The sequence below is a fragment of the Salmo trutta genome, chromosome 17 (genome assembly GCF_901001165.1).
Source record: "Salmo trutta chromosome 17, fSalTru1.1, whole genome shotgun sequence".
NCBI lineage: Eukaryota > Metazoa > Chordata > Actinopteri > Salmoniformes > Salmonidae > Salmo > Salmo trutta.
In genome coordinates this window covers 49,540,011-49,566,026 of record NC_042973.1, presented here as the reverse complement: position 1 = coordinate 49,566,026, position 26,016 = coordinate 49,540,011, and the positions used below count along the sequence as shown (strand labels likewise).

Here is a 26,016-nt window from a genome sequence, read left to right as displayed (position 1 = left end):
CCAGACAAATTACAAACTAAGACAAGCACAGAGAGATAAGCCTGCGTGTTCACTTGATCATATTTCCCCAATGCCAAATCTGTGTGCATGGTTTGTAAAGAAACTGTCCGTTTGCAAATAATTAAATCTGAGAAGTCAAAAGTTAGGTCTACCTTTCCACCCCAGACAGAGTCGGCCTACCGACGCAGAAAAATGTAAGCTTTAACTGATGGCTACCCTTCTTCGTGGCTTAACCCAATGAGGTCACTTTTTTTCTCTCTAAAGGATGTCTGTATTTAAACAGATTCTATTGTACAGAAAATGAATAGCTTAATTGATAGTGACAGAATTAGATTACTTCCCAAGCAAAGTCAACCTCTGAATATCAAAGAAACTAAACAAAGATATTCCCATATGCATCAGAGCCACGTCTTTCCTGGGCATTTTAACGATTGTTTATAGCATAAAGCATCGCGGACCAAAGCGCAATTCTAGATCACTTTATATAATCAGATCAGTTTTATTTTCTTCAACATCTTATGCTAACAAAGGGTAGGGCTGTGTTTTTTTGTTGACATTTTCTTTAATAAAAGGTAGGCCTCTGGCATACCCTCTCATGCCACCTCAATTTGCGCCTTGGTTTTAATTTGACAGTCCTTCACTGACACGGAGGTAAGCTATTTAAAGAGTGAATGGTGGGTGGAGGAATTCACAGACAAATCGATAGATATAGCAGCCTATAGCCTAATTTTGTCTGTCAAACAGGTAGGCCTACCTCTTATTTCCTAAATAGGAAGAAATAGGCTCCAACACAAAGCCCTCTCATCTCTATTTTCATTGCGAATTAGAGTGCTGCATTCCTCAACAATTACATAGATATAAACACATTCATAATAACACTAGAGGAAAATTGTGTTATGAATGTGACATTCTGCGTTATGGATGTGACAGGGTGCCAAAAGACAGACAGCAAATGATAACACATTTCATTCCAGATCATTAATGACAGATGTTTTATTTAAAATATTATATAATCACCTACTGAGTAATAGAATAAATATACAAAACTGAAACTCCATTCAAAGTTTTTTTATAAGCTCATGCTTTGTATTAATCTCACACCCTTTAGTCTGCCAAATGCAGGCTCTATGAAATGGTACCTCCTCCCATTTGTTCAAAAAATGACATGGACTGGACAAATAGACCTGCAGCCACCCAAGCCTTGTCATCCTTGGCTGGCAAGATGTACACAAATTCTGTGTGGTCGTTTCTCCTCAAGAATTGCATTTCACCAGTATCAGTTATAGTCTTTATATGTTACCGGTCCCAAAAAACTGCCTTTATATACACTGAGTATACCAAACATTAGGAAAACTTTCCTAATTGCGCTCAGAACAACCTCAATTCATCGGGGCATGGACTCCACAAGGTGTCGGAATCGTTCCACAGGGATGCTGGCCCATGTTGACACCAATGCCTCCTACAGTTGTGTCAAGTTGGCTGGATGTTTCTTGGTTGGTGGATCATTCTTGATAAACGTGAAACTGTTGAGTGTGAAAAACCCAGCAGCGTTGCAGTTCTTGACACAAACCGGTGCGCCTGGCACCTACTACCATACCCCAATCAAAAGGCACTTATAATTTTTGTCTTGCCCATTCACCCACTGAATGGCACACATACACAATGCATGCCTCAATTGTTTCAAGGCTTAAACATCCTTCTTTAATCTGTCTCCTCCCCTTCATCAATACTCATTTCAAGTGGATTTAACAATGACATCAATAAGGGATCATGGCTTTCAACTGGATTCACCTGGTCAATGTATGTTATGTAAAGAGCAGGTGATCTTAATGTTATGTAGACTCAGTGTATACCTCTAACCCTAGACTCAGGGACTGATACACCCATTTCATTCCCTTGTTTATTTAAGCTAGCTGGACTCATTCTTCACTCATCCCTTATCATCTCTACTACAGTACCAGTCAAAAGTTTGGACACACCAACTCATTCAAGGGTTTTTCTTTATTTTTACTATTTTCTACATTGTAGAATAATACTGAAGACGTCAAAACTACTATGAAATAATACATATGGAATCATGTAGTAACCAAAAAATATATATTTTATATTTGAGATTGTTCAAAGAAGCCACCCTTTGCCTTGATGACAGCTTCACACACTCTTGGCATTCTCTCAACCATCTTCATGAGGGAGTCACCTGAAATGCATTTCAATTAACAGGTGTGCCTTGTTAAAAGTTCATTTGTGGAATTTCTTTCTTTCTTAATGCGTTTGAGCCAATCAGTTGTAGGGGTGGTATACAGAAGATAGCCCTACTTGGTAAAAGACCAAGTCCATATTATGGTAAGAACAGCTCAACTAAGCAAAGAGAAACAACAGTCCATCATTACTTTAAGACATGAAGGTCAGTCAATGAGGAACATTTCAAGAACTTTGAAAGTTTCTTCAAGTGCAGTCACAAAAACCATCAGGCGCTATGATGAAACTGGCTCTCATTTCCACAGGAAAGGAAGACCCAGAGTTACCTCTGCTGTGGAGGATAAGATTGCAGCCCAAATAAATGCTTCACAGAGTTCAAGTAACAGACACCTCAACATCAACTTTTCAGAGGAGACTGCGTGAATCAGGCCTTCATGGTCGAGTTGCTGCAAAGAAACTACTACTAAAGGACACCAATAAGAAGAAGACACTTGCTTGGGCCAAGAAAGACGAGCAATGGACATTAGACTGGTGGAAATCTGTCCTTTGGTCTGATGAGTCCAAATTTGAGATTTTTGGTTCCAACCGCAGAGTCTTTGTGAGACGCAGAGTAGGTGAACGAATGATCTCCACATGTGTGGTTGAAACCGTGAAGCATGGAGGATGAGGTGTGATGGTGTGGGGGTGTTTTGCTGGTGACACTGTCTGTGATTTATTTAGAATTCAAGGCACACTTAACCAGCATGGCTACCATAGCATTCTGCAGCGATACACAATCCCATCTGGTTTGTGCTTAGTGGGACTATCATCTGTTTTTCAACAAGACAATGACCCAACACACCTCCAGGCTGTGTAAGGGCTATTTGACCAAGAAGCAGAGTGATGGAGTGTTGCATCAGATGACCTGGCCTCCACAATCACCTGACCTCAACCCAATTGAAATGGTTTGGGATGAGTTGGACCGCATAGTGAAGGAAAAGCACTCAACAAGTGCTCAGCATATGTGGGAACTCCTTCAAGACTGTTGGAAAAGCATTCCAAGTGAAGCTCGTTGAGAGAATGCAATGATTGTCATTAGGTTGATGTCTTTCCTATGAAGGGTTAGAATTCTTCATTTTCGTTTATTGAAATGGTAAAACAAATAAAATTAATCGAATTATAACCTACCAGTGGCACAGGGTTAACACTTTTGTAGACATCTCTTGTCAGATTGTAAATCACCTCATGCTTGACAGCTGCAGTTCACATGCATGCACAGGGCAGACTACACAGATAAAGACCAATGTTGTCACTGGGGGGGTACCCATAGTTACTCAAGGAAGTAAACAAACTCAGCATGACTGGTGAAAGTTTATTGATTTTTAAAACCTTGATTATGATTATGAATTTAAGACCTTTATTATGCCATGTGATCACATGCTCTGCTCCAGTTAGCTGAACAACGCATGATTGCAGGTCACATGAGAACGGGAGTACACCCGAAATAGATCAAGATTGCCCTCTTTGCTAACATAAAAATCCTTTGGAAGCAGTATGAAGGGCATGAATATTTTATCATGATCGTGTTTTGCAGTGATGCTGACATGTTATGAAGAGTCTAACGGTCACATCCGTTACCCTTAGAATGAGTACTGACAAAGAGAGAAAAGAAACCCAACTATACATCACCTAAGCCCTTGATGAAAGTTAGCTTTGCACAGAAAGTTTGCATACAATCATACTCGAAATGTATCCATAATAACTTTTCCTCAAAAACGTTAGGGATCAGTCAACCGAATCAAAGCAGTCTTATCAGTCTACTCTGGCCTGCTTAGAGTACGCTACACAGTGAGAGCGTGCGTAATTGTACATGCTGAATGGCTTTCTATCTATGGGAAAATATCCACTTCAGGCAGCAGGTGTTGGAGAATGTGGTGAAGAGGCTTGTGGAACCTTAAGTTCGCAAGGGGAGAAATGTCATCACGGACAATTTCTTCACTTCACTGTCATTGGCGAATAAGTTGCTGGCAAAGAAAACAAGTCTGGCCGGCACCATAAACAAAGTGAGAGCGGCGCTCCCTCCCTATGCGCAAAATAAGGCACCTGCACAGCCGTTGTAGGCCTGCTCCGCAATGGTTCTGAAGAATGACAAGATGATGGGGACACAATAAAGAGAAAACCAGAAACTATTATGCACTACAACCAAACAAAGTTATGTCTAAGTTTGTCAAGCAAGTGAAAGTTATGAACATTTGGTCAACTGTTAGCTAAATGAAATCCAACTGATGCCATCGTGTGAAGACGCACACAAGCAATGGACAATGCTGCCGAGTCCCTTTATGGAGTACATTTTTCCAAGGTAACGTACAGAACGGAGGCAATTATTCCTCTTATAACGCAGTTGCCAAAGAAAACAATATGAAAGCACACATTTACCAGCAGAAATAAAACATTTTGTTATATTGTCAAATTCATACTTTCTAATCCGTTGTTTGCTCAATTATTTCTATATTTATTGACGCAACACAGTCGTTTGTTCTTTATTTTCCATTGACATGCTCACTGGCAACGCTCGTATCCCTTGCTTGCTAGCTAGCTAAGGCTAACACAGTCACAACCGCTGCAGCCAGAATAACAGCAAGGTAGCTGTTTTCTATTGACATAAATTTGTATGTATTCTTAACAATGAGCTGATAATGCACGATTTTGTCTGGCATAGCTAGAAACGTTTGCCTTCTTGTCAGGACACTCGTCAACACTGACTGTTAATTACGAGATCGATCGCATATGAAACACTAGGCTAGAAGCTAGCTAGTTTGTTGCTAGCAAACCTGCCAATATGAAAACCAAATTCAAAAATACCAGTTGCTGAAAACAGCTGGTCAAACTAGAAACATGTGGGAGGATTTGACAGCTTTAGCAGCGGAGGGGACCGGATAAATAAATGTTCATCACTGACCACGTTAGGTCATCAGAATGCTCCCCCCAAAAATGATCTGCAAATCAATGCTAGCTAGTTAAGCTTTTTCCTCGTTGGACCTGCGTTTACAATGTATCCAATTTCATTTTGTGTTGTTGTTGGTTTAGCTTTTTGTAACTTTGTAGCAAGTACGGTCTGCCTGTGTAGGCGCATATTGCTTCATGATTGTAAGGTGTCCCAATATATTTTCAAATTGTCCAATTATCTGGTTTTAATGTCCATTATAGAGTTTCACAATTTACGAAGGCCACTTGGTGCTCATAATGATGTTAAGGCTATTGACGTTTTCATAATTTGACTGTGCGTCTTGACCATGCGTCTTGGTGGTTGGGGTATTTTTATTTTGTTGTCATAAAAAGAAGCTGTTACCGTGTTCCAACACATATGCTTTATGCTTCATAGTTGCAACAAAGCCACTCTACAAATATAACTTTTTACATATAACCTACAGTAACATACTGTAAATGAATGAAAATGGTATTGTGTTATTTGAAAATGTTACCCAAGGCCTTCAAACACAACCACATTTTTTGGGCGATAGCACATAGGAAATGTATGAATTACACTGTTAGAATGTTGCAGTCAGAATGACTGCTCATTCGCTTGAAGGGGGGTCCCTCGAAGCCCAGCAGTTCTGTTAACTGGAGCACTGTAGTGTAGTAATGTAGTGAAATGTAGTGTAGAAGGAGAAAGTCACTTCAAAAGGGACTATCTCTGCCATTCTCCTTTTTATTTCAAAGTGCTGAATCTATGCATCTGTCAGTTACCCGCATCTAAGGAATGAGTTACCTGTCATAGTCTCCATTGCACAGGGCCTTGACGGGGATCTTGAACGCCTGCCACACTGGGTCCAGAGTGTTCTTCACTACCTCTGTCTTATGGCAGATAGTAAATCTAGAAACACACGCGCACACATACATGCACGCATGCACACACGCACAAACACAATGGCTGTTAGGACCCTTTCAAGACAACATGTGGTTTTTAACTCCTACTTATTTAAAAAAAACATGTTTTTGCTGTATAGAAGTCAAAACAACAACAGCAGCAGTAGCTTCATGTTCTTATACAGGATACAGTGTGGCCATGTGGTCAGGGAGATCATGCTGCTGTTGTGCCCCAGAGCTAGCCATTTAAACTGCTTCAGTAAATATCCAGCTGCACAAAAGCCAAATGTGTTGAGTGCAAGATATGGGAGTCAGCTCGCATAAAAACATCTGCTGGGCAAAGCCGTCCCATACAATGTATGTTTAACTCAGGCTCACCCTTTATTTTCCTTGCCTTTCATTTTCTTAATTTCTCCTCTCATCCTTTCTTTCACGTCCACTCATCCCTTACCACCTATACTCTCTGTGCAAATGCTGGTTTGGGGAGGGAGGGTTTGAGGAGGAGGATTATTTAAGATATTGTTTGAAGAGGTAGGGTTTCAGATGTTTTCAGGAAGATGGGCAGGGACTCTGCTGTCCAAGATTCAGATGGAAGCTGGTTCCACTATTGGGGTGCCAGGACAGAGAAGAACTTGGACTGGGCTGAGCGGGAGCCGCCCTCCCGTAGGGGTGGGAGGGCTAAGAGACCTGAGGTGGCAGAACTGAGTGCTCGGGTTGTAGGGTTTTAGCAAAGCCTGAAGGTAGGGAGGGGAAGTTCCTCTTGCTCTATGTAGGCAAGCACCATGGTCTTGTAGCGGATGTGAGCTTCGACTGGAAGCCAGTGGAGGGTGCATAGGACCAGCGTGACATGGGAGAACTTGGGAAGGTTGAACACCAGGCGGGCTGCGGCGTTCTGGATAAGTTGCAGGTGTTTGAGGGCAAAAGCGGGAGGCCCAGCCAACATAGCGATGCAGTAGTCCAGACGGGAGATGACTCTTGCTGTTCCGTAGGTAAGCACCATGGTCTTGTTGTGGATACGAGATTCGAGTTTTAAGAAAAATAAGAGTTAAGAAAAACATTTACTAAATAAACTAAAGTCAAAAATAAAAGAGCAATAATAAAATAACAATGAGGCTATGTACAGGGAGTACCGGTACTGAGTCAGTGTGCAGGGGCACAGGTTAGTCAAAGTAATTAAGGTAATATGTACATGTAGGTAAAGTGACTATGCATAGAAAGCAAATAGTCCGGGTAGCCATTTGATTAGCTGTTTAGCAGTCTTATGGCTTTGGGGTAGAAGCTGATAAGATGCCTTTTGGACCTAGACTTGGTGCTCCGGTATCGCTTGCTGTGAGTTAGCAGAGAGAACAGTCTATGACTAGGGTGGCTGGAGTCTTTGGCAATTTTTAGGGCCTTTCCTATGCCACCGCCTGGTATAGAGGTCCTGGGTGGCAGGAAGCTTGGCCCCAGTGATGTACTGGGCCATACGCACTACCCTCTGCTCTCGATGGTGCAGCTGTAGAATTTTAGAAGGATCTGAGGACCCATGCCAAATCTTTTCAGTCTCCTGAGGGGGAATAGGCGTTGTCGTGCCCTCTTCATGACTGTCTTGGTGTGTTTGGACCATGATAGTTTGTTGGTGATGTGGACACCAAGGAACTTGAAGCTCTCAACCTGCTTCACTACAGCCTCGTCAATGAGAATGGGGGCGTGCTCGGCCCTCGTTTTCCTGTATTCCACAATCATCTCCTTTGTCTTGATCACGTTGAGGGAGAGGTTGTTGTCCTGGCACCACACTTCCAGGTCTCTGACCTCCTCCCTATAGGCTATCTCATCGTTGTCAGTGATCAGGCCTACCAACGTTGTGTTGTCGGCAAACTTAATGATGGTGTTAGAGTCATGCTTGGCCACGCAGTCATGGGTGAACAGGCAGTACAGGAGGGGGCTAAGCACACACCCCTGATGGGTCCCTGGGTTGAGGATCAGCATGGCAGATGATGTTGTTGCCTACCCTTACCACCTGGGGGCGGCCCGTCAGGAAGTCCAGGATCCAGTTGCAGAGGGAGGTGTTAAGTCCCAGGTTCCTTAGCTTATTGATGAGCTTTGTGGGTACGTTGGTGTTAAACGCTGAGATGTAGTCAATGAACAGCATTCTCACATAGGTATTCCTTCTATCCAGGTGGGAAAAGGCAGTGTTGAGTGCAACAGAGATTGTGTCACCTGTGGATATGTTGGGGCAGTATGCAAATTGGAGTGGGTCTAGGGTTTCAGGGATGATGGTATTGATGTAAGCCATGACCAGCCTTTCAAAGCACTTCATGGCTATAGACGTGAGTGCTATGGGTCGGTAGTCATTTAGGCAGGTTACCTTAGTGTTTTTGGGCACAGGGAGTATGGTGGTCTGCTTGAAACATGTAGGTATTACAAACTCGGCCAGGGACAGGTAATAAAAAGGTCAGTGAAGACACTTGCCAGTTGGTCATGCTCGGAGTACACGTCCTGGTAATCCGTCTGGCTCTGCGGCCATGTGAATGTTGACCTGTTTAAAGGTCTTACTCAGATCGGCTACGGCGAGCGTGATCACACAGTCATCCGCAACAGCTGCTGCTCTCATGCATGTTTCAGTGTTGCTTGTCTCGAAGCGCACATAGAAGTCATTTAGCTTGTCTGGTTGACTTGTGTCACTGGGCAGCTCGCGGCTGGGTTTCCCTTTGTAGTCCGTAATATTTTGCAAGCCCTGCCACATCCGACGAGCGTCAGAGCTGGTGTAGTAGGATTCAATCTTAGTCCTGTATTTACACTTTGTCTGTTTGAATGCATTCAACCGAAATGTGTCTTCCGCATTTAACTCAACCCCCTGAATCAGAGTTGTGGGGGGCTGCCTTAAATCGATGACCACGTCATCGGCACCCAGGGAGCAGTTGTTGTGGGGGGTTAACTGTCTTGCTCAATGGCAGATTTTTCCATCTTGGCAGCTCGGTGATTCGAACCAGTGACCTTTCGGTTAGTGGCCCAATGCTCTTAACCGATAGGCTACCTGCCACCCATCACATAGTACAGTATACTGTATGTAAACAAACATGATTTGTGGTTGTGAATAAATAAAGTTTTAATTAGATTTTGTATGTAATAATAAATGAACGCTTGTTGTGACGACTTACGATCCGTCTTCGTTACTGCGGTAGAAGACCAGAAAAGGATCCGATTTCCCAAAGAAGTCTTTCTTGTCCAACTTGTTCCCACAGAATTGCAGCATCACTGACTCCTAAAGAGAACAGGTTACAGATAGATGGAACAGACAGACAATAAAAACCGCAGACTGGGAAAATAGTAATTATTCTCTGTTTGCTTTTATCCCGTTCTAATTCTTTTACATTTCATGACCTGTTTTGATTGACTGGGTCCCTTAGTATTTAGTGAATTATTTGTAGGAAAAAAGGCAAGAAGTCATTGTTGTGCTCCCATGTAGAGTATGTGGATATGTATGACTGAATAGCCACTGCTGAAAATGCTAAAGCTGTTCCATTTTCATGATGACTGTTCATTAAAAGGGGAACACTTACAATCGCTGCAGTTTTTTTTACACACAAAAACCACTCACCCTGCAATTGCTCAGCTCCTCTGCTCTCACTTTGATGGTACCACACTTCTTCCCTGGAATCCCACTGTTAAAACACAAAAGAGAGACTAGAATCATCACTTCTGGCAGCGTTACTGTACATTTGTGTGTTGTTCATGGCTCTCCGTCCATTTTTCTATTTTATTTTAGGACACCTTTATTTATACGGGTAAGTCAATTAAGAACAAATTCTTATTTACAATGATGACTTGTCCATCTAGCATGTCATACATCAATCGTCAATACCTTCCTTGACAAAGATGAGGCCTAGCGTTTTGTGCAGAATGTTAACAGAAAGAAATTGACCAAGTAAAAATAGACAAATGAATGCCAGAACCCCAAGGCTTGATTTAGACTGGAGAGAGAGAGAGCAACATTGTTTTTAATTTGGCTAAATAGAGCTATATAATGTTGCTGGAATTATGCAATAACATGCATGGAGGAAAATAGATGGCAAATTGAAGTGAGTCTTTGAAATGCAACTGGGGCTCTCGGAGGCCCAACGAGAGAAGCACTCACTGAAATGGACTGACTGGGTGAGCAGTGAGCACAAAACCTTGGCACTGGAGGGGAGGTGGGTGGGTGGGTGGGTGGGGGGGGGGGTAAAAGAGAGAGGATATAGGAAAGAGAAGGCTGGATAAAGAAGACGAAAGGCACTGAACTAACTATGCAGTTCATACAAGTTCTTCCATTAAATTATCTACACAGTTGATATGGTTCCCTTTCAGTCAGTCAAATCGGTACAACACAGCTATGGGGAGTTCACACGCTAACGCCCTCTACTGAAGAACGTTAGAATCACGCCTGAGAAGGCCAATGAACACCGTGCCTCACCTGAAGTCCGGCCTTCCACAGGTGATAAACCCAAGCCACGAATTCATTCCTTCAATTCTTCTGCTCTTCACCTCGAGCTGAGCAGAACAATTTCACATATTCTTTAAAAATAAACATGGGAACGCGAAATACAAGGGTTTACTTCAACTTACCACTCACACTTAACCTCTCTGGCGCAGGCTAACGACCCACCTCGACAACATCCGGTGAAATTGCAGAGCGCCAAATTCAAAATACAGAAATACTCATAATAAACATTCATAAAAGATACAAGTGTTATGCATCGGCTTAAAGATTAACTTCTTGTTAATCCAGCCTCTGTGTCAGATTTCAAAAAGGCTTTACGGCGAAAGCATACCATGCGATTATCTGAGGACAGCACCCCGCTTACAAAAGCATACAAACATTTTCAAGCCAAGTAGAGGAGTCACTTAAGTCAGAAATAGCGATCAAATTAATCACTTACCTTTGATGATCTTCATATAGTTGCAGTCACAAGAGTCCCTGTTACACAATAAATGTTCGTTTTGTTCGATAAAGTCCCTCTTTATTTCCCAATAACTCCGTTTTGTTGGCGCGTTTTGTTCAGTAATCCACTGGCTCAATGGCGGTCACAACATGCAGACGAATACATCCTAATAGTACCGGTAAAGTTCGTTGAAACATGTCAAACGATGTTTATAATTAATCCTCAGGTTGTCTATTGTCTAAATAATCCATAATATTTCAACCGGACAATAGCGTATTCAATAGAAAGGAAAAAGAACGAACGGCACGCAATCGGTCACGCGCGCAAACTAGCTCTGGTTCATTCTACAGTCCACTTAGAAAATGGTCTCATTCTTCCTCATTTTTCAGAAAACAAGCCTGAAACAATGTCTAAAGACTGTTGACATCTAGTGGAAGCCATAGGAACTGCAATCTGGGTCCTAACCCAACACATACTCTATAGGCAATCAATTGAAAACTACACACATCAAAAATATCCCACTTCCTGGATGGATTTTCCTCAGGTTTTCGCCTGTCATATCAGTTCTGTTATACTCACAGACATTATTTTAACAGTTTTGGAAACTTTAGAGTGTTTTCTATCCAAATCTACCAATTATATACATATCCTAGCTTCTGGGCCTGAGTAACAGGCAGTTTACTTTGGGGACGCTTCTCATCTAGATGTCAAAATACTGCCCCCAAGCCATAACACGTTTTAAGGAGGACGTGCTCATCCTTCTGGACATTGTGTGTTAAAGCGTGGTAACTGGTTTCGTGATTTTCCTGCTAAATCTGTTAGTTATTCTTCTGCGTGTTTAGCCTGGCTAATTGGCTGAGTAATGTAACCAAAACAACGAAAGCTAACAAGCCGGGTTCAAGACCTTGTCTAAATAAATTAAAAAGATACTCACGTTTTGTTGTCTGTCTTGCCGCAGTGCATGCTCCATCTGCCCCCGCTTGGGTCAGCTTGAGTACGGGACGGTGATAGTAACAGTGGCTTGCACGCAGCTGTCACTGTTCCCCTAGTCCATGGTGCGCGCAGGTTACTTTGGGAAACGTGTGGAACTCTTATGGCTTCCTGTCACGGGTGCCCGTACCTCGGCTGGGTATGAGTTACGTGACCCAAGGATGATTTGAGGATTTAGTCGGATAAAATATCTTGTCAAATATCTTGTCAGCCCTGGGCTGAGGCATGCGAAAGCTGCCCTAGCTCAACCCGGTAGCTATGCGATCTATCACCGGCTAAGGGAGGCGACTTGAAGGGAGAAAGCGGCCGGGTCAGTGGGCATGCCAGGCTGCCTGTACCTGCCTCGGTCAAACACGTTTACCTCTCGTCCCAAAGATGGTCGACGATCAGGTCTTATGCGGACGGGATCAGGCTAGCTAAACAGTGCTGCATAGCGTGCTACCCACAGGTTAGCTGACTCGTCAAGGTGAGCTAGCTAGTGTACTGCCATTGGTGATTCCTGCCTCCCATGTTGGAATTGATTGTGCAGCTCTCTTGTTTAGTATACGTAAGTTCTACAGCTGCACCATGTCACTGGCCCCAGTGTAGCCCACAGTGTGCTTACGTCTGGGACGGGAGAGAGTCATTAGGCAGCGCACAGATTGCGCAATACCTGGGTCCAACAGACTTTCCTGTCAGGTTGGAACTCTGGGTGGTCTGCCGTGGGCCATTTCATTTCGTGTACGCTAAGGTTGGCATGGAGCGTGATTTCATATCCCTATAGCTGTGTTGTACGGAGTTGACCGACTGAAAGGGAACGTATAGTTATGGCTATAACTAATGTTCCCTGTAGGAGGGAAATGAGGTACAACATCTGTTCGGCCCCGCACCGCCCAGTTCTGGGCTCGATGAACAGCGGGCGATACCGAATGGAACAAACTTATCTGTGCCTCGGGTTTATCACATGTGGCTTCCGGTGAGGCACACTGTTCATTGGCCTTGTCAGGATTGGTTCAAATGTTCTTCAGTAGTGCAAAAACTCCCCATAGCTGTGTTGTACCTCGTTTCCCACCTTCAGGGAACAGTTAGTCATAACTGTACGTTCTCAACTATAGTCTAGAACAGGGACAATCTATACTTTTTTGGCTCAACTTCCCATTTTTAAGTGAAAAGAAAATATCTGGACCAGCACAGTAGGGTGGGTATCACAGGACAATGTAAAAAGGGGTATACTGGTCATGTGTAATAGTATAATATATGCTGTATGACAGGTTCATGGCAGTCATTATTATCATCAGGATAAATTAGAAGTGTTTATCTCAATGCCTGTTTGTGGTGTGCCTCCTAAGACCATCTGTCTATAGCCAGCATTGTTTAGTTCTGCACATATGCTCCTCCTTTGCTCTGCTCTTTATTTGTAAAATCTTCCTCCACTCCACTGAACACAAGTGCCACGCTTTTGACTCGGCCGTCTCCATGTAAATAGAGGTGCCACTTTAAGATACAGTGGACCAGCTGCACGTGCGTGTGCGCACGCACACACACACACACACAATGAGTGTAGCCTGAGATGATTATATAACTCGACGACAACAGCGGCACATTCTTATATCATCGTCTTGTGTCATTCTTCTGCAGACCCATTCAGCTGCGACAACCCATTGATTCATACTGTACATACATTCTCCACATGCACACACGTGCATACACACAGACACACACAAACAGTCAGACACACTCAGTCAGACACGCGCGCAGGCAGGCAGGCAGGCAGGCAGGCAGGCAGGCAGGCAGGCAGGCAGGCAGGCAGGCAGGCAGGCAGGCAGGCAGGCAGGCAGGCAGGCAGGCAGGCACACACACACAGTGGGGTGAGGGCCACCCCTCACGGTTCACACATGAAGAACACACCCTGCTCTCAGTGCCTCAGGCAGAAAATAAATGGACATTCAACACATTGTATGTGTCCCAAATAGCACCCTATTCATTATATAGTGCACTACTTTTGACCAGACCCCGACTGGCCCAGGTCAAAAGGAGTGCACTATAAAGGGATTAGGGTGCCATTTGGGACACATTTTCCTCTTTGCACTTAAACCCCCCTGAGGAACCATTAGTGGAGGTGACAGAGGGGCTCCTAACAGTAACAAATCTGCTTCAAAATACCAGGCCATATTGAACAGTATGTTACATTATACTGGAATACATCACTGAAGATAAAGCCTGTAGTGTTTGTAGTGCACAGCACAGGCCATAGTAGTCTTGTTTTCCAGAGCGGCCATATGCTTTTATTAAAACATTTTTTTTACAAATTTGCACTTCCAATTTGTGTAAGACTTCCCAGTTGGAAACTATTCATCACATTTAGTTGACAGTGACAGTGCATATTAATCAACATTTAAGTTCTCTTCAATGTAAAAGTACTGTGGTTAATGTTAATTTGTAGTTCCAGTTCAATTTCAACTCTAGTCAATTTGAGGAATTTTCAATAAGACTCCTGGCTCCTTGATAAATCATGCCTCAATATGACACAGATTAACATAACGACATGGCTGCCAAATTAACGCATGTGTATTTTTAACTTGATAATAATTCACTTGAGGATTTGTAATCATCTTTGTTATTTTTTAAACATGCTGAAACATCATGCAAGTGGAGCCCCTCCTTATCCCATTGTGTAAAAAACAGCAGCTGGCAACAACAACACTGTTGGCATCCCATACAGTATATAAAAAAAATTTCTGCATGAGAAAGAGAACTGTCATCATCTAAGTGAATTCTTACGTTCTATTTGTATTTCAAAAGTATTCAGAACACATTTTGTTACGTTACAGCCTTCTTCTAAAATGTATTAAATCAATGTTTTTCCTCAGCAATGTACACACAATAGCCCATAATGACAAAGCGAAAACAGGTTTTAAGAAATGTTTGCAAATATATTAAAATAGAAAAACTGAAATATCTTATTTACATAGTACTCAGACCTTTTGCTATGAGACTTGAAATTGAGCTCAGTTGATTCCTGTTTCCATTGATCATCTTTGAGATGTTTCTACAACTTGATTGGCGTCCACCTGTGGTAAATTCAATTGATTGTACATGATTTGGAAATGCACACACCTGTCTATATAAGGTCCCACAGTTGACAGTGCATGTCAGAGCAAAAACCAAGCCATGAGGTCAAAGGATTTGTCCGTAGAGATCAGAGACAGGATTGTGTGGAGGCACAGATCTGGGAAAGGGTACCAAAAAATGTCTGCAGCATTGAAGGTTCCCAAGAACACAGTGGCCTCCATCATTCTTCAATGGAAGAAGGAACCACCAAGGAACCACCAAGACTCTTCCTAGAGCTGGCTGCCCGGCCAAACTGAGCAATCGGGGTAGAAGGACCTTGGTCAGGGAGGTGACCAAGAATTCGATGGTCACTCTGACAGAGCTCTTGAGTTCCTCTGTGGAGATGGGAGAACCTTCCAGAAGGACACCATCTCTGCAGCACTCTACCAATCAGGCCTTTATGGTAGATTGCCCAGACGGAAGCCACTCCTCAGTAAAAGATACATGACAGCCCGCTTGGAGTTTGCCAAAAGGAACCTAAAGACACTCATAGACCATGAGAAACAAGATTCTCTGGTCTAATGAAACCAAGATTGAACTCTTTGGCCTGAATGCCAAGCATCACGTCTGGAGGAAATCTGGCTACGGTGAAGCATGGTGGTGGCAGCATCATGCTGTGGGGATGTTTTTCAGCGGCAGGGACTGGGAGGCTAGTCAGTTTCGAGGCAAAGATGAATGGAGCAAAGTACAGACATCCTTGATGAAAACCTGCTCCAGAGTACTCAGGACCTCAGACTGGGGCGAAGGTTCACCTTCCAACAGCACAATGACCATAAGCACATAGCCAAGATAACGCAGGAGTGGCTTCGGGAGAAGTCTCTGAATGTCCTTGAGTTGCCCAGCCAGAGCCCGGACTTGAACCCGATCGAACATCTATGGAGAGACCTGAAAATAGCTGTGCAGTAATGCTCCCCATCCAATATGACAGAGATTAAGAGGATCTGTAGAGAATGGGACAAACTCCCAAAATACAGGTGTGCAAAGCTTGTAGCGTCATACCAAAGAAGACTCGATGCTGTAATCGCTGCCAGAGGTGCTTCAACAAAGTACTGAGTAAAGGATTTGAACACTTATGTAAATGTGATATTTCAGTTTAATTTTTTTAATATATTTGCTAAAATTTCGAAAAAACTGTTTTTGGTTTCTCATTATGGGGTATTGTACGTAGATTGATGAGGAACATAAAAAAAAATCTAATTTAGAATAAGGCTGTAATGTAACAAAATGTGGAAAAAGTCAAGGGGTCTGAATACTTTCCGAATGCATTGTACATCAACTGAGTTTCATTAAATAGGCACAAACAGGGTTATTTTAATGCTCAACATTAATTTGCGGTAACCTTGCATAGCCAACAACAAAGAGTTCTCAAAGTGGGGTAGTGTATTGGGAATCATGTTATTAATGATCAATCTATTTCCTTAATTGACTGGAATTGCAGTGATATTGGCCCCAATGTGGAATATACTGTACATCAATGGAATACCAACGACGCAACATTTCAAATAAAATAGAACCCTTTAAACCATGTAAATTATGTGGCATCTTGGGCCTGGCTTTTAATAATGAGGACAAAATAGGCCAAAAATAGCAACAATAGGGTAAAGGGTAGACAGAACGGTACAGTACATTACTTACATGAGAGGTTTTTCCATGCAGCTTCCCATGGAGCCCACCACCTCCCCCAGGGTACAGAATGCCTGGCCCAGGAAGTCCTACACACACACACACGCACACGCACATGAGAAAGAGTGAGTGAGAGTGTGTGAGAGAAATGGCCCAAAAGATAGACGACAAAAAACACATTTGATATACATTTTTTGTACAATTTTCAGAACATAATGAGCACAAACGCTATGCGAGCAGATCAAGGAGGTTCAAATGGAAAAAGGTAACCCTGATTCCAGCTATGCTTTCCAATCTTCCCCTGGTTTAGCCTGGTTTAGCCTGGCTTAGCCCCCACCATGCCACAGCCCAAGATAATTTCCTAGGATATTTACTTTTTGACTAAATATTTTTTGCAAAGCTTCTCTGTTAAATCCTATGAGCATATGGGATGAAGAATGACATTGATACGTGATGAAAAAAGCCTAATAATGAATAAGGTAATTTTATAGATGCATTCGTTCTCACTGACTTACAGGTAACACAGAGTTAACACATATAACACATACAGTTAACACATTGTTCCCAGGTGAGAATCGAACCTACAACATGGTCTTGTACAGTAGGCGCCCCGTCATGCCCTAACCAACTGGAAAGTGTGAAGCCATGGAAGGTGTGAAAGCTATGTAGCTTTTACCATTTGACACTTGACAGAGGGTCTTGAGTCTCTCTCTCTCTGCCCAACATAGTGTGGTGGCTCCCACAAGTAGAGAGGGTAGTATTGTTTAGTTTTGTATGCATGATGTTGTTCGCACAGGCTCTTTGGGCTGGGGCCATGAAATTAAACTCAGTGTGTTGAGACTCAAAAGAGTGAGGACTTGTACTATGCTACTGGGCCCAGCCTGGTTCTGCTCTGTGTATAATAAATTCACTTGACAGATGAGCTGTGTTTGGTCCAGCGGGCAGAAAGCTGCTCCCAGAATCTATTCTGCCTGTCGGTGTTTATCACTCCTCTCCCCTTGTCCCACCGTGCAACTTGGGCCCATTGCTCTTCTTTGGAAAGAGAGAGTGTGGAAAACAGCCATCCCTTCTTCAGTGTATATTTTATTTACTATGGTGTCACTAATATGTGGGACGGGCTAAAGGTGGTGGTGAGCTTTCCAGTAGAGGCAAAGAGGGACAGGTTTGTACACATCAGAACCGGAGAATAGGCCTAGTCTCAGCTAGGCTATAGGCGGGCGCATGCTTCCCAACCGAAACACTTCGGAACAGTTTATGCATATATTATGATGACATTTTGTTCATTTTGGTGTTCAGCTAGGGCTTTGTCAGCTGTGCTGGCAATCAAACATTTTTCTCAAGGCCAGCCAAAGTTTGGAAGGCGAAGTCTATGCCCCTTCGTCCGTGATTAGTCAACTGTAGGGGTCACGCAAGTTTCTTCTTCTTGTAGGTTCAGCCCGAAACTCAGCGAGGATTCAACATGGTGAACGACAACTTCGAGCATCGATTGACCGAGTAGGTACAGAAATATCTTCGCCACTACAATTCTAGCCGTGCATTATATAAAGACCAACATGTAAATGCAAATTCATGTAGGGAGATTGAGGAGACACTGGGATCCGAACAAACTACTTGTTCGAAAAAGTGGGGTAGGTTTCGCAACAAGTTTTTCAAGGCAAAGAAAAGAAACAAGGGCAGCAGTGGAGATGTCGTTGGAAAGGCTCCTCCAGAAATGTTACTGCTGGTTTTTTCGGCACGTTGCAGCATGGGAACACTGAAAGCAACATGCCGTCTTCACCAAAGGATGAGGTATATTGTATTTTCTATTGTAGTTGATGAAAAGAGTAGCCATGTTTTGCTAACAATAGCTAGCCTTCTGGTACTAGCTACTTGGCTGGCTAGTTGCTAGCTAGCCTAGCAGCATACTCGTGCAGTGAAAGCAAGCCAACCAACTAAACTAAAGATCATTACAACTTTTGATCAAAAATCATTTTGTCACAGAAAGAAAATCATAAGCTTCCCACATTGGTAACACCGAAGTCAAAGTTTGGTAGCAAGGTCCAGCTAGTCAAAAATGTGCAAACGTTTGAACAGAGATAAGAAGCTAGGCCAGGACGTTTGCAACATTATATAGTCTATTGTGATCTCGGGTAATGATATTTGATATGATGTTCATTGATCGTTTTGGATGGTTTGGATATGTGTACTAAACTTTTTTTTTTAAGGCACAAACACCAGTGAATGGAGAGAGCACCTGGTTTTGTTCTCTGCACCCCAGCACTGCCTATTGACTGGCCCAAGCACTACATCTGCCCCCAGTATTGACTGGTCATCGGCACCAGCCCATCTCCCGCACTGAGCTGCAGTGCAGAATTAGAAACAATCCCCATGCAGGATCTGGGAAGCTCTATCCTGGGCTCACCTCCAAGACCTACTCCACTGGCTTGCTCCTCACCAATGCCACAGAACAGCAGCAGAAGTAGCAGGGGTGTGAGAAGAAGGGAGAAAGGACCTGCAGACTCAGCACTTAACACATCACTCACATTGCGAATGATTGAAGACTTGTCCCAGAGGTAAATACAAATACTTTCAGACTCCTCCTTTACTCTGATCCCCTTTCCTCTCTTCTGTTGTCCTTTTTCCTCCTCGCCTCACCATGCACACTGCTCTCCAGGCACTCCTAATTTCCCCACCCCTCTTCTCATCCTCTCCACAGGACCCCTGGCACCTATAGCTGATTTCATGGATAAACTCTCGCCAAAACTCTGGCAGGAATTAGATCACCAGCTGCATGAGATTGTGTATAACTTCAAGAAGTGGACATGGACCGAACAACTGGGAACACAGTGAAATAAACTTGTTCTGTTGTTCTGACATCTCTGGAGCCAGACACTAGACTTTCATTTGATTCCATAGACACTTTTGTTGTTCACATGTCTGTTCATAGCAGACACTGTAATATTGTTCAGAAATATTTGTAACTATACTGACTTACATTTTATTCCATAGACACTTGTTTACTTGTCTGTTCTCAGACACTTTTGTATTGTGGTTTACTTTCAGAGCCCATAAGCAAGAATAAAGGTTTATTTTTGTGTGCTGAAAAAGCTCTGTTGGCATTTCTTCATCTCAATACAAGGTGTTTCAATGCATTCTATTTGAACAGCAAGTGCAAGTGCTGACAATGTACAGAAGTGCCACAGACTTCACAGGCTTTCTACTTGGTGTTGTTCAATCTAATCTAAATTACTGCTCACTGAGACATCATAGAATCAGGTTCCATTTTATTAACAAGATTAAAACTCAAAATTTTAGGCCAAATGTACTTTGGTTCACAGTGCACACAAAGAACTGGGTCTGTGTCCATCTAGGGGTGTGTGTGAGCAGTTCAAACAAAGGCCTTTTCTGCATGACTGCTTGGCCTTGGGTTGAGTTGTCCTCTCCTAACCACGTCTTCCTGCCATGGCACATGTCCGGGGGGGGATCCTTCAACTTGCAAGAAATGTCGCTCTGGAACTTGGAGATTGCCCTTAGCCTTTTCAGGGCTACACTCGATTGGACGACCAAGAATCCTAATCCTTGCAGCCATGATATCAAATGCATTCTCTGACTCTGACAACGAGAGTGGTAGTAGTTCCAGGTACGCCCAAGTGCATTGAAATGGACACCTGTGAATGAGAGGTAACGAGAATATACAGTACCAGTCGAAAGTTTAGACACACCTACTCATTCAAATGTATTTCTTAATTTTGTACTATTTTCTACATTGTAGAATTTGCTTTGCACACTCTTGAAATTCTCTCAACCAGCTTCATGAGGTAGTCACCTGGAATGCATTTCAATTAACAGGTGTGTCTTGTTAAATTAATTTGTGGAAATGATTTCCTTTGTAATGCGTTTGAGCCAATCAGTTGTGTTGTGACAAGGTAGGGGTGGTATACAGAAGATAGTCCTATTTGGTAAAAGACCAAGTCCATATTATGGCAAAAACAGCTCAAATAAGCAAAGAGAAATGACAGTTCACTTTAAGACATGAAGGTCAGTCAATGCGGAAAACTAAGAACTTTGAACGTTTCTTCAAGAGCAGTCGCAAAAACCATCAGGCGCTATGAGGAAACTGGCTCTCATGAGGACCGCCACAGGAAAGGAAGACCCAGAGTCACTTCTGCTGCAGAGGATAAATTCATTAGAGTTAACTGCAACTTGTTACGAACCGGCTCAGAGTTCGCAACAAAAGGGAGACAACGTGGAGACAAGGAGTATCAAAAATATATATTTATTAGATACCATAACTAGCACAACCAAAACAACAAGGTGTCTGCATGGAGAGAGTCTCCCCAATGCATGTGGAAGAGGTGCCTTTATCCTGGGACACACCCGAGCCCAGGTGTTTCCCATGTAGCTGACGACCCTCCCAACTCCGCCCACCGGCATCCTAATAAGGAACAAGAGCAAAGAGAGAAAATACGGCAGACAGAGTGGGAGGGTCGTCACAAACTCAGATTGCAGCCCAAATAAATGCCTCACAGAATTCAAGTAACAGACACATCTCAACATCAACTGTTCAGAGGAGACTGTGAATCAGGCCTTCATGGTCAAATTGCTACAAAGAAACCACTACCAAAGGACACCAATAAGAAGAGACTTGCTTGGGCCAAGAAACCCAAGCAATGGACATTTTTATTTAACCCTTATTTTACCAGGTAAGCTGACTGAGAACACATTCTCTTTAACAGCAACAACCTTTGCCAAGATAATCCATCTACCTGTCAGGTGTGGCACATCAAGAAGCTGATTAAAAAGTATGATCATTACACAGGTGTACCTTCTGCTGGGGACAATAAAAGGCCACACTAAAATGTGCAGTTTTGTCACAACACAATGCCACAGATGTCTCACGTTTTGGGGGAGCATGCAATTGGCATGCTGACTGCGGAATGTCCAGCAGAGATGTTGCCGGAGATTTTTATGTTAATTTCTTTACCATAAGCCAAAGTCGTTTTAGTGAATTTGGCAGTATGTCCAATCGGCCTCACAACCGCAGACCACGTGTAACCACGTCAGCCTAGGACCTCCACATCTGGCTTCTTCAGGAACGTCTGAGCCCAGCCACCCCGAGAGCTGATGAACTGAGGTATTTCTGAGTATTTCTGTCTGTAATAATGCTCTTTTGTGGGGAAAAACTCATTCTGATTGGTTGGGCCTGGCTCCCCATTGGGTAGGTCTATGCCCTCTCGGGCCCACCCATGGCTGCGCCCCTGCCCAGTCATGTGAGGGTGCGGGCAGCAATCGGTTGAAGAGCATGCACTTGGTTTTACATGCGTTTAAAAGCAGTTGGAGGCCACAGAAGGAGTGTTGTATGGCATTGAAGCTCGTTTGGAGGTTTGTTAGCACAGTGTCCAAAGAAGGGCTGGATGTATACAGAATGGTGTCGTCTGCGTAGAGAGGTGGATCAGAGAATCACCAGCAGCACTGACATATACAGAGAAAAGAGTCGGCCTGAGAATTGAACCCTGTGGCACCCCCATAGAGACTGCCAGGGGGCTAGGGAAAGTTGCTGCAGGGGGTGCTGAGGTGTTGGCCGGGGTAGGGGTAGCCAGGTGGAAAGCATGGCCAGCCAAAGAGAAATGCTTATTGAAATTATCGATTATCGTAGATTTATCGGTGGTGACAATGTTTCCTATCCTCAATGCAGTGGGCAGCTGGGAGGAGGTGCTCTTATTCTCCATGGACATTGCAGTGTCCGAAAACATTTTGGAATTAGTGCTACAGGATGCAAATTTCTGTTTGAAAAAGCTAGCCTTAGCTTTCCTAACTGACTGTGTATATTGGTTCCTGACTTCCCTGAAAAAAGTTGCATATCGCGGGGGCTATTCGATGCTAATGCAGAACGCCACAGGATGTTTTTGTGCTGGCCAAGGGTAGTCAAGTCTGGGGTGAACCAAGGGCTATATCTGTTCTTAGTTCACATTTTTTGAATGGGGGCGTGCTTATTTAAGATGGAGAGGAAAGCACTTTAACTTTTTAGTGACAGGGGGCAGTATTCGGAAATTCGGATGAATGACGTGCCCAAATTAAACTGCCTACTACTCGGGCTCAGAACGTAGGATATGCATATTATTAGTAGATTTGGATAGAAAACACTCTGAAGTTCCTAAAACTGTTTGAATTATGTCTGTGAATATAACAGAACTCATATGGCAGGTATAAACCTGAGAAAAATCCAACCAGGAAGTGAGTTGTAGTTCTATCTAATCCCTATTCAAACTACAGTGTCTGTGGGGTCATTTTGCACTTCTTAAGGCTTCCATTGGCTGTCAACAGCCTTTAGAAACTTGTTTCATCCGTCTACTGTTACTGGGCAGAGAATAGGAGCTCAGTCTATCAGTGGACTGCCTGGGACCAGTGAGTTGTTTACTGCGCAGGCACTTGGCACGCCTCACCTTCTTTTTCCTCTGTAATGAATACGCTATTGTCCGGTTGGAATATTATCAACGTTTTATGTTAAAAAGACCCCAAGGATTGATTGTAAATATCGTTTGACATGTTTCTATGAACGGTAATGGAAATATTTGACTTTTCGTCTCTGGTTCTGGCTCTCGCGTTATGCCTTTGGATTAGTGACCTGAACGCGCGATCAAAACGTAGGTATTTGGACATAAATATGGAGTATTTCGAACAAAAAGAACATTTCTTGTGGAAGTGGGAGTCCTGGGAGTGTATTCCGACGAAGATCAGCAAAGGTAAGGGAAGATTTATAATACTAATTCTGAGTTTAGTTGACTCCAGAACTTGGCGGATAACTGTACAGCTTGCTTTGATGGCTAAGCTCTGTACTCAGAATATTGAAAAATGTGCTTTCGCCGAAAAGCTATTTTAAAATCTGACACAGCGGTTGCATTAAGGAGTAGTATATCTATAATTCTTTCAATAACTGTTGTAAAGTTTATCAACGTTTATGATGAGTATTTTTGTAAATTGATGTGCTCATTCACCGGGTGTTTTGGTGGGAATACATTTTCTGAACATCACGCGCCAATGTAAAATGATGTTTATGGATATAAATATTTACTTTATCGAACAAAACATACATGTATTTTGTAACATTGAGTCCTGGGAGTATCATCTGATGAAGATCATCAAAGGTTAGTGATTGATTTTAGCTGTCTTTCTGGTTTTTGTGACGCCTCTCCTTGCTTGGAAAATGGCTGTGTGGTTTTCCTTGTCAAGGTGATGTCCTAACACAATCTAATGTTTTGCTTTCGCCGTAAAGCCTTTTTGAAATCGGACACTGTGGTTAGATTAAGGAGAATCTTATCTTTAAAATGGTGAATAATCCTTGTATGTTTGAGAAATTTGAATGAGATTTTTGTTGTTTTGAATTTGCCGCCCTGCTATTTCACTGGCTGTACCGCTAGCGTCCCACATAGCGCATACTAGTTAAAAGAGAAACCATGCATCTGGAGTCTTTTTCTGACCGTTTGAGCAGACACATGCACATTTGTGGCCTGCTGGAGGTCATTTTGCAGGGCTCTGGCAGTGCTTCTCCTGCTCCTCCTTGCACAAAGGCGGAGGTAGCGGTCCTGCTGCTGGGTTGTTGCCCTCCTACGGCCTCCTCCACGTCTCCTGATGTACTGGCTTGTCTCCTGGTAGCGCCTCCATGCTCTGGACACTACGCTGACAGACACAGCAAACCTTCTTGCCACAGCTCGCATTGATGTGCCATCCTGGATGAGCTGCACTACCTGAGCCACTTGTGTGGGTTGTAGACTCCGTCTCATACTACCACTAGAGTGAAAGCACCTCCAGCATTCAAAAGTGACCAAAACATCAGCCAGGAAGCATAGGAACTGAGAAGTGGTCTGTGGTCCCCACCTGCAGAACCACTCCTTTATTGGGAGTGTCTTGCTAATTGCCTATAATTTCCACCTGTTGTCTATTCCATTTGCACAACAGCATGTGACATTTATTGTCAATCAGTGTTGCTTCCTAAGTGGACAGTTTGATTTCACAGAAGTGTGATTGACTTGGAGTTACATTGTGTTGTTTAAGTGTTCCCTTTATTTTTATGAGCAGTGTATATTGAAACCAGGTTCTTCCACAGAGGCGGGGTTCCTGAAATAACTAACAAACCATCATGCTAAGGGTCATGTGTAAAAATGCCCAGTTGCCCATTATTTTGGTTACCTTGGCTAGAAGAACAGATTTCAGTGACTTTGAAAGAGAGGTCTCAAAGGAGCATTGAAAGTGTGTGTGTACGCGCGCGTGTCTCAGTCACCAGATCTCAACTGAACACTTATAGGAGATTCTGGAGCAGCGCCTGAGACAGCGTTTTGCACCACCATCAACAAAACACTAAATTATGGAATTTCTGAGCTGGGGCTGGAGCTGAGGCTGAGGAGCTGGAGTTGAGGCTACACTGCTGGAGAGGTCACCTGGCTTCATGTCTGTAATATGGTTTGGGACTGGAAGGATGTCCAGAGAATATCTGTATTTGTACCATGAGATCATTACTAAACAGTGAGAGTGGTTACACATGAGATGGAAAAGGCAACTCACATGTTTAGAGAGGTTGTCGCTCTTCGAGTCGAGGTCATACCTGGACAGAAACAGAAAATTACGTATAATCACTGTTTGCGGAAAATCATTGTACTATTTTACAAAAAGGCTCGGCAGTCATTGACAATGGTTATAAACACTCAGACATAGCAAGAATGGAGGTTCTACATAAACTATTTAAAAAAACAAGTGCAACCTGTGTGCTGAAGCTTTTCAAAAAGAAAGATGCTGAGAGCAATTCTATTGTAGTACAGTATATCCCTTCCTTAATCCATTGCTCCGATGTCTCCACTGTACGTGTGTTTAATGAGCGCGTGCATGCGCAGGTGTGTGTGTGTGTGTGTGTGTGTGCAGGTGTGATGGTATCTGTTTCTCTGTACAGACAGAGTGCCATGTAAGATAAAAAGAGATCCAACACCCAAGCAGCTGAGAGAAGGAGAGAGATGATCCAATACCATGTTGGTACAAATGTAATTCCATAAGATAAGGGAACATTGATACGCAACCGGCCCGCCGACAGCAGAATGCACAGGTGTGCGCAATGTTCTATTCGTCTTTGCCTCGGTCACTCACAAATATTCATAAATTATTCATTTAATGAGAAGGAGACAAAACACACCTACATGCATTTGGCTGCACATGCTCCATCTCACCCACACACACAAACACACATTCTTTAAACTGCTTTGTTGGTTAGGGGCTCGTAAGTAAGCATTTCACAGTAAGGTCTACACATGTTGTATTCGGCGCATGTGACTAATAAAATTTGATTTGATGTGAGAGAGTTTGTCAGAGAGGATGCCCCCGGGCGGCTGAGCGTGTGTGGCAG

The 26,016-nt window shown here is 43.2% G+C and overlaps 1 protein-coding gene across 1 annotated transcript in view; it reads right to left on the bottom strand.

Annotated features, from left to right (window-relative positions):
* The window catches only part of LOC115152343 (copine-8-like), a 57,233-nt gene that overhangs the window by 22,289 nt on the left and 8,928 nt on the right, over positions 1-26,016 (bottom strand). The window contains exons 2-5 of the mRNA XM_029697112.1: positions 16,662-16,738; positions 9,626-9,689; positions 9,186-9,289; positions 5,948-6,052 (exon numbers count right to left, since the gene is read on the bottom strand). Of these exons, the coding sequence (XP_029552972.1) occupies positions 5,948-6,052; positions 9,186-9,289; positions 9,626-9,689; positions 16,662-16,690 (302 nt within the window). The 5' untranslated portion in view covers positions 16,691-16,738. The remainder of the gene's footprint in view (positions 1-5,947; positions 6,053-9,185; positions 9,290-9,625; positions 9,690-16,661; positions 16,739-26,016) is intronic.